This window comes from Triticum aestivum, chromosome 3A, assembly GCF_018294505.1.
Source record: "Triticum aestivum cultivar Chinese Spring chromosome 3A, IWGSC CS RefSeq v2.1, whole genome shotgun sequence".
NCBI classification, from domain to species: domain Eukaryota; kingdom Viridiplantae; phylum Streptophyta; class Magnoliopsida; order Poales; family Poaceae; genus Triticum; species Triticum aestivum.
The window spans coordinates 37,128,900-37,138,758 of record NC_057800.1 but is presented as its reverse complement, the minus strand read 5'-3'; the positions used below and the strand labels follow the sequence as shown (position 1 = coordinate 37,138,758).

Sequence of the window (9,859 nt, the reverse complement as noted above, 5' to 3'; positions counted from 1 at the left end):
AACAGGGGAAATGACAGTGCGAGGCGCGCCGATCATTTTGACCGGGTCAACGCATCGGTTCGACCGTTGACGCGGCCTAGCTGGTGTGGGTTGGGCCGGAACCCACCTCCCAAACCCGGGCCAGCGAGCCGACGGAATGGAAAAAAATGCGAAAATAAAAGGAAAAAAAATAGAGTCACAGGCCCCAGCGGTCAGCGTGCGGCAGCGCCGCGACCGACATCCCCGAATCTAATGCGCGCCGGGATTCGGGCCGCCCCGCACTAATCCACGGCGCACCGACGCGTATATATAGTGCGGCACGATAACAAAACCGATTCGGGCTCTTAACTCCGTGACAGCTCCCATTCCCGTCCCTATCTCGTCGGATCGCCACCCACTCGCCTCGCTCTCCCCCCACCCCACTCCACTCCGATCCCCCGCCCCGCTCCGCCGCCCCCCAGATCCGCCCCAACCCTAGCGCCCCCGCCGACGCCGACACCGACGCCGTCACCCCCTCCCCGCCACCGCCGCCGCCGTTACAGGTACCCACCCTCTCCTCCCCCCCGCAGCAGTCGCCGCGATTCCCGGGGTTTCCGTGCGAGCCCGCGGCGCGCGTGAGCCCAGGCCCAGTCCCCCGCGCGGCCGATCGATCTGCCTGTGCGCCGCGGGGGACGCGCGCGCTCGCGGCATTGCGGGAGTTGGTTTCTCTTAGGTTTTTGTGGGTGCGGGCTGTTTCAATCTGACGCCGCGACTCGTCGGCGCAGGGTGATCGAGGAGGGAGAGGGGAGAAGCTCGGCCGAGCGGATCGATCCCGTCGGGCAGGGTGGGGACCAAGGAGCGGAGGATGTCGAGGAGGGCGGTGAACCCCGGCCGCCGGGCCTCGGACGGGGGCCTGCCCACCGTCGCCAGCCTGCTCCACCACAAGTCGCGCTCGCCCTCCGTGCTCACCATGGCACTGCTCGCCCTGGTAACCACCTTTCACCCCCTCTTCTCCCTCGCTAGAGTGCTGACGCTGTTGTTTGGCTGAATGCTCAAGACGTTTCTGCTGCTGGTTGTTTGTTTGTTTGTTGCAGGGAGTGATTATTCTCATCGTCTACTTCAACAGCGGCTCAGGTGGGTTGCAAATTCCCAGCTTTGGTACGCGTTTCCCTTGCCGTGTGTCTGTGTAATTGCTGTGTAGATTGCAAAATGGCTGGCAAAATTTGCAACACTGCCATGAAAGCAGCTTTGTTGCTCTGTTCTCTGCTCTGCTTTCAACTGAAGTTGTTTCAGTTAGCGAGTCGATACTGAATTTGGGAGTATGTGTGCTTGTAGTGATGTTATTTGTGATAAAGTATCTAGAGTAGAGTTGTATTGTACCTGCTGTTTATATATTAATTGATCATCCACACTTTATTCGAAAATAAACTGGTTGTCACATTCAAATAGTATTGGGGTTTCTAGGACTGTTATACGGTGTTATGGATATACTCTGTGATTGAAGTTACTGATCTGTGGTCTGGCCTCAGTGAGAAAGATGTAAATATTGTGATCTAATACTTCTTGTTTGACTCTTTCCCCAATGGCCAGGTGTAACTGTTACGAGCAGAGAATCTGTGAGCAGAGCTGAAGGTATATAATTCTTTTGTGTCACTTCTTCCGTGTGTCAAGCCGAATCTTACTCTTATTTATAGAGTCACCTGATGCAAGTTTCTGAATTATGCCTCCTGAACTTGTGAGTTGGATACGTTGTGAACGTTTTTACTTGTAACTCGAAACTGTTCCCTTTTCTGTCTGTTTCAAGCTTACTCTCGTTATAATGTATTGTGCAGTTGTTTGTTTCAAACTTTTTTGCTACAAGTACCATACTTTGCATTGAAGATATTATATTCTGTTGTTGTATCATTGTTTAATAGCACTACAGCACATGATGCTCACATGGGACATCCACATTATATGTGTTGATTTGATTGATAATAGGAGTGTCCTGGGCCTATCCTGCATTTTGACTCTTATCTATATTTGTTCTTCCAGCCTCCTAGTTTGTTTGTTATAAGGTTGTCTTTAGTTTTCATTAGGAGATGTAATAGTGCATATTAAATTATTAATATGCTCACACAACAAGCAAACTGTATCTTACCAACATAATTTTGTCGTGTGGTCTGCTCTAATGCAGGAAATTTGTTATCCTTGTTTACTCTGTTATCATAATCGTCAGAATAGCCAAGTAGTAAATCCCCAAAGTTATAATAAACTACTCCCTCCGTCCCACAATATAAGACACTTTTATAAGTTATGTTAGCTTGCAAAAACGTCTTATACTATGGGACGGAGGGAGTATCTTAGAAATGGTTAATTATCAGCTTGTTACAAGCCAACACAGATATTTTACAGTGGCCTGGTCTTCAGTGAACATTGATTTTTGGTTGATCTGATTGTGTTGTGTGTTACTGTCTTCTTTGTATTTTGTTTCCCAGATCATGACTGGGAGGAATTGTATGGTCCTCCTTTAATTACCTCCTTTGTTTTGCATTTGCATCCAGGTTCTTGCACATCAGAAGTTATGCAGGCACTTCCTTATCTTAAAAAGGCGTATGGCAGTGCTATGCAGAAGGTTCTCCATGTAGGCCCAGATAGTTGTACAGTAGTTTCTAACTTGTTGAAAGAAGGGAAGGAAGCATGGGGAGTGGAGCCTTATGATTTGGATGATGCTGATAGTAGCTGCAAAAGCCTTGTGCGCAAGGGATTTGTCCGTTTGTCTGATATCAAGTTCTCTCTTCCATACCGCCCAGATTCTTTTAACCTTGTTGTCGTGTCAGATGCTTTGGATTATCTGACCCCAAGGTATCTGAACAAAACACTTCCAGATTTAGCAAGGGTCTCCACCGATGGCCTTGTTATCTTTACTGGTATGTCCTTCTCTTTTCATTTTGGGACATTTACTTCCTTTTCTTTGGGAGGACCTTTATTTTATGTACTCCCTCCGTTCCTAAATATAAGTCTTTGAAGATATTCCACTATGGACCACATACGGAGTAAAATGAGTGAATCTATACTCTAAAATGCATCTATATACATCCGTATGTGGTTCATAGTGGAATCTCTACAAAGACTTATATTTAGGAATGGAGGGAGTATAGTTGCATGCATTTGTTCATCTTCAGAGATAACATTACTGATCTTCTTTGTATGTATTTCTGAGATATAGAGAGAGCAATCCTTTTTATTTACTTTTGCCTTGTTCCTGCCAATGTTCTGCCAATAGTTGAGGATGGCTCCCCTCGAACTTATTTCTGATAATACTGTTATTAAGTAACATAGCAGTGTTATTTGGATATAACATAGTCCACAAAACACAACTTTGACCACTAGTTGAGTATATCTGTAGATCCCAACAATTATAGTAGCATGGAAGTACTTTCCAAATCAAATCTTTAGTTCCTTCGTTCCGAGTATAGATGTTTCTAAACATATTGGTGCCAAACTGTAGAAACTTTGGCCGCGCACATCCTGAAATGCTTCCCTTTTCTGACTTGTTGGGGAATAGTAGTACAGCTTGATGTTTGTATTTATACAATATTATTTAATGACCATTAATTCTGTGGTATATGTACATGTTTTGCTTGTGTCTGGTGGATGATATAAAATATCCAAGCTAATATTTATTTCTGTTACTCTTATCCAGGCAATCCAGGACAGCAGAAGGCTAAAGTTTCTGAGCTACCAAAATTTGGAAGACCGGTACGTACAAATGACTTCTCATTGCTGGCATGGCGGCCTTAAGAAATGTTTCCTACTCCCTCCGTTCCAAAATAGATGACCCAACTTTGTATTAAAGTTAGTATAAAGTTGAGTCATCTATTTTGGAACGGAGGGAGTATATGACATCAAGTTCATGATGTCCACTTTACTGAACTCAAGCTAAAACAAATTGAACACATTTAATGCTCGTGACCCAAAAAGGAATCATTATAAATCACTGAAGAGTTCTGTGTTTACCCAATAGGTTAATAGTCACCCAGTGATCCGTGCTTATGCTTTACCAAATCCTGCTCATGTGACATTTTCATGTTTGGATATATCGCATCAATACATTATAGAATGAGTTGTATCTCATTATCTCATATGTTAACCAAGTTTCTGACCTACTGTGTTGCACATCAGTGTTGCACATTGCCAAGTCTGCTAGGCTGTACATTTGTGCTATTGATTGTGAGATTTGTCAGTAGTAGCTGATGTAGTGCAAGTATTCACATGCTCCAGAACCTATAGAATAAGGAAGCGCCTGACTGAAGGCTGTGAAATTCTGATGATACTTTTCTGATCCAGGTGACAGAGAGCCTTGACTGACAAAACCTGCTGTGTTTTGTGTTGTTGACAGGCAAAGTTGCGGAGTAATTCATGGTGGACGCGCTACTTTATCCAGACAGGCTTGACAGAGAATGAAGGGCCATTGAAGAAGTTTGAGCAGGCTGCTTCCAAGGGCAACTACGAACCGGACTGTCAAATCTTCCACCTCAGCTCATAGTATCTTGCCGACCGGGGCAACGTCTATCCATGACACCTTGGATCACCGCCACACCGTTTTTGTAAGCAATATCATCCCCCGCCCACTCTGTGCGGAGGAAGTGTGTCACACGAAGAGAGCCAGCCCTTCTGCCGTAGGTAGCTTGTGTAGAGAGGCTTTACCACCTGTTGCTAGAAAGATTCTTTCTGGAGATTAAATTATGTGTTATTATTAAGCAAGGCCAGAGGACAGATATATATGCGAGAACTTTACTACACTGTTGTACGATGTGTTACATTATTGGGTGTCAAATGTAAACTCCTCCAAGAGAGGCTGATTGTCATGTGTCGTGTCTCTTTCTTGTTACTTGGATGGGTGTCATTGTCGTAATTTTCTCAGTTTGGGTGATGCTTGAGAAGGATGGTCTACCAGACATAGGATTAGAGATAGTACATATTTATCTTTGTAACGATAAGTTGATGTCCTAATTTGAAGCTTTGCTAACAATTGCGTATAAGAAACAGGAAGGCATAACAAACCCCATTAGATTATGTCATGAGGTCCTTTGTTTTCAAACCACACCTCTGTATTATATTCTGTTCTTTGTATTGGTCTTCCTTGAACCAGAACCAACAGATTTGTTCTTTTTTTGTTCTTGTGAACATGCATATTCAAATATTCCATACCTGTCGCATACATATGAAATTGCATCTGATTAAAAAAAACACATGAAATTGCATCTTGTCCTCTCTTGAAGTGCAGACATCAACTTGCTCTCACAAAATTCATTTCGTCAACAGACGCATGCAACCCATCGCCATCATTATCATCACGAGTGTGTCCTCTCGTTGACTAATCCAGTTCGCAAGCCGAGCAAGGCCGTAATCATCCACTAACCTGTTTATAAACCCCCATAAAACAATCTGTTGCCTCCATCCTTTCCTTCCGTGCCCCTATACAATACACAAGGATCATGGAAGGCTTGCTGCCGTTCCTGTACAGGGCCATCCTCCTCCACTACATCGACGGCGGCCGGACGCCCACCGGCGACAGCCCCTTCCCCCGCAGCGACTCGCCATCAACCTCACGGTCCTATTACGTCCGCCTCGCCGGCAGCGCCGACGACTTTGGCCGGCTCCGGTTCGCCCCCACTTGTCCCGCCAGCAGCGACGCGCTCCTGTGATGGGAATAATGGATAATCATCTTCTCTCGTTTCCGGGGTCCTTCTTTCTTCTTCAGTAAATTTTAGGCGTGGGTACCTCTGGGTGTTGTACAGTATGGTTTTGTGGTTTGCATCCGCAGGAAAAGCAAACTGGATCAAAGATTTACAGTACTATAGTAGTACGTTCCAGTTAAATACAGTGATGATGTTGCTGCTGCGGTCACCTCGAGATTTCAATGGTTTCAGCAGCAGTTGGCAGTATTTCTTACATTCTCGTCAGTAGCCTTGACACTCCAGTGATGTTGTGTGCATGATGGCTTCTACGAACACTACCAATTTCGTCATAATGGATGCTTAAGCTTTCTAGCTTTAATTTGCACGATCTACAAAATTTACACGATTTCTAGGGTGAATGGTCTTCACCCTACACTAGAAAAGGCAAACTGAAAATGTGTGCCAAGTTGACCAGGAGTGCGATTTACTCCTCCGCAAAAAGAAGCGCAAGATGATCTCCAATATATACATGTAGCGGATGCTGGAAATACAGATTTTATTAAACCCAAATAATCTAGCTAGGAATCAGGCCACCTCCATATCGGATTAGAAAGCCTCCTAATCTCCTCTGGGGCCATATCTGCAAACTGGTTGAGTCTTAAGGCCATTTCTAACCGATCCCTAATGAATAGAGGAGGATACGGTAGAGTAAACTCTTGTTGGAGTATATTTACTCCACTAAGATTTGGCCGGACCTAGCTCATCCCCTATATTTAACGGAGTAAATGTTTGCTTTTTTCTAAACTTTGCATTCTACTACCTCTCTCCCAGTTTACAAGGCGTGCGCGTGCCCCTAGGTCGTCAATTTGACTAACCTAATACAAGTCATATATTACAAAAAATATACCAATATAAACTTTAGATGTTCTATTTCCAAACTGTATAATTTTTGTGTTATATAGTTTATATGAAGGTGATAAAATTGGCAACCTAGGTATACGCATAGGACTTTTAAACTGAAACGGAGGTAGTAGTATACATTGCCACATTGCCACTACATATTAGCTACTCCCTCCGTTCCAAATTACTCGTCGTGGTTTTAGTTCAAATTTAAACTACTAAAACCACGACGAGTAATTTGGAACGGATGAAGTACATATTGGCACACATATAGAAACCGAACATAAATTTGAATGTTCAAGCAAATCATGGATATAGTTTACAGACCAAATTATTCAAATTTAAGCACACCGAATGGTCCAAACGTAACAAATAACATGTGATAGAACAATTAGGATTCGCTATGACGTTGCCAGTGATGCTCAATACGATCTTCTTGGAGCTGAGCATGAACTTGTCGGTTCTCGATCTTGCGATGCCCTTCAAGGAATGCCAAGATCCTATTCGGATCATACTATGACTCAACCGGAGTCCCGTTGGTGATGTGCCGAAAGTTCTCAGGCACATCCCTCTTGTTTTCAATGATCATGTTATGCAATATTGGTGCAACAAGTCATGATCCGTCATAGAACCTTGGAGCTCCAGTACTCGGCAGGGCCACGAACAATTGCAAAGCGCTTTTGTAGCACACAGAAGGCTCTCTCCACATCTTTCCTAGCAGCTTCTTGACATTGAGCAAAGTGAATATTTTTGTTACCTTTTGAACACGAAATTGTTTTGGCCAAAATGGCCCATTGTGGATAGATGCCATCCGCAAGGTAGTAACTCATCGAGTAGTTGTGCCCATTGACCGAGTAGTTGCAAGTAGGAGCATCTCCTGTAATAAGCTTGGAGAACAGTGGTGATCTCGACAGTACATTCAAGTCATTACGAGAGCCAGGCAAACCAAAAAAATGAATGCTATATCCAAAGATCCTTTGTTGTAACTGCCTCAAGAATGATCGTTGGATTGTCGGTGTGGTCTTTGTACAGACCCATCCACCCTGCAGGACAGTTCTTCCATCTTTAATGCATACAGTCAAGTGATCCAATATAACGCCCTCGATGCGGCTATATCTCCCACGTGTCGAAGCACGACTTAGAGGCATAACCGCATTGAAAGCAATGTCGCAAGTGAGGTAATCTTCACACAACCCATGTAATACATAAGGGAAAAGATACATAGTTGGCTTACAATCGCCACTTCACACAAATACATGAATAAATCATTACAACATCCAAATACAATCAAGGTCCGACTACGAAACCAAAATAAAAGAAGAACCCCAAATGCGACAAGGTCCCCGATCGACCCCAACTGGGCTGCACTACTGATCCACTAGAACGAAACAACACAAAGGACAAGATCTTCATCGAGCTCCTCCTGAGCTTGGTTGCGTCATCTGCACGGACTCATCGGCACCTGCAAGCTGGTTTTGGAAGTATCTGTGAGCCACGGGGACTCAGCAATCTCGCACCCTCGCGATCAAGACTATTTAAGCTTATGGGTACGGTAAAGGTATGAGGTGGAGCTGCAGCAAGCGACTAGCATATATGGTGGCTAACATACGCAAATGAGAGCGAGAAGAGAAGGCAAAGCACGGTCGATAAAAGTATGATCAAGAAGTGATCCTAGAACAACCTACGTCAAGCATAACTCCAACACCGTGTTCACTTCCCGGACTCCGCCGAGAAGAGACCATCACGGTTACACACGCGGTTGATGTATTTTAATTAAGGTCAACTTCAGGTTTTCTACAACCGGACGTTAACAAATTCCCATCTACCCATAACCGCGGGCACGACTTTCAAAAGTTCAAATCCCTGCAGGGGTGTCCCAACTTAGCCCATCACAAGCTCTCACGGTCAACGAAGGATATTCCTTGTAGCGGGAAGACCCGATCAGACTCGGAATCCCGGTTACAAGACATTTCGACAATGGTAAAATAAGACCAGCAAAGCCGCCCGATGCGCCGACAAATCCCGATAGGAGCTGCACATATCTCGTTCTCAGGGCACACCGGATAGGTCAAGCTACGAGTAAAACCAACCCTCGAGTTGCCCCGAGGTGGCCCCGCAGGCTGCCCGTTTCGGACCAACACTCAGAGGAGCACTGGCCCGGGAGGGGGGGGGGTTTAAAATAAATATGACCCTCGGGCTCGCGAAAACCCAAGGAAAGGTTATAGGTTGTTAGTGCAAATGGTAAAACCAAAGTTGGGCCTTGCTGGAGGAGTTTTATTCAAGGCAAACTGTTAAGGGGTTCCCATTATTACCCAACCGCGTAAGGAACGCAAAAACCGGGAACATAACACCGATATGACGCAAATTAGGGCGGCAAGAGTGGAACAAAACACCTGGCATAAGGCCGAGCCTTCCACCCTTTACCAAGTATATAGATGCATTAATTAAATAAGAGGTATTGTGATATCCCAACAAGTAAACATGTTCCAAACAAGGAACAACATCTCCATGTTCCAACAAGGAACAAACTTCAATCTTCACCTGCAACTAACAACGCTATAAGAGGGGCTGAGCAAAGCGGTAACATAGCCAAACAACGGTTTGCTAGGACAAGGTGGGTTAGAGGCTTGGTTCAACAATATAGGAGGCATGATAAACAAGTGGTAGGTATCGCAACATAGGCATAGCAAAAGAGCGAGCAACTAGCAAGCAAAGATAGAAGTGATTTCGAGGGTATGGTCATCTTGCCTGAAATCCCGCAAGGAAGAAGAACGAGTCCATGAAGAAGACAAACGGACGTAGTCGAACGGGTCCTCACAACACGACGTTATCGGAACCAACCCGAAGAAGCAACACCGGAAAGAAGCACACGATATAGTAAACAACCATCACATAATCATGTCATGATGCACAATCAAGTATGATGCATGTCCGGTTTAAAGAGGCATGGCATGGCAAAGTGCACAAACAACACTACAAGTTAAGTGGAGCTCAATATGCAACGAGTTGCATATTGACGGAACACCACATGCCTTATTTAGTTCTCTCTCGTTTTATGTACTCAACAAGATTAAATGTTGTTAGCATGGCAAGAGGTGAAACATGATGAAACTATCTAATCTAGGCAAGTTTAAATGAGGTCGGAACAACAAAACAACAAGTCCGAAAACTCCTCATATGCATATATTAGGTTTGTTACTATTCTTCCCTAAACATAATTTTAGAGTTGTTAAACATGCTAGGTGAGTGCACCATGTTAAACTAGGCATTTTTCTACCCCATTTACATATAAGGTTTAATAAAATCCGAGTTACGGTTATTTAGTTATGAATTAAATC

General features: G+C 44.4%; 1 protein-coding gene across 2 annotated transcripts; it reads left to right on the top strand.

Annotated features, from left to right (window-relative positions):
• The first annotated feature begins 317 nt into the window (after positions 1-317).
• LOC123060057 (probable pectin methylesterase CGR2) lies at positions 318-4,808 on the top strand. 2 transcript variants are annotated; one of them, XM_044482624.1, is made up of 7 exons: positions 318-521; positions 744-946; positions 1,053-1,092; positions 1,549-1,590; positions 2,502-2,867; positions 3,644-3,699; positions 4,340-4,808. In XM_044482624.1, the coding sequence occupies exons 2-7, from the start codon at positions 824-826 to the stop codon at positions 4,484-4,486; spliced, it is 774 nt and encodes a 257-aa protein (XP_044338559.1). In that variant the 5' UTR covers positions 318-521; positions 744-823; the 3' UTR covers positions 4,487-4,808. The 2 variants fall into 2 exon arrangements, with proteins under 2 accessions (XP_044338559.1, XP_044338558.1); XM_044482623.1 differs by having other exon boundaries at positions 1,053-1,116.
• Positions 4,809-9,859: the final 5,051 nt, after the last annotated feature.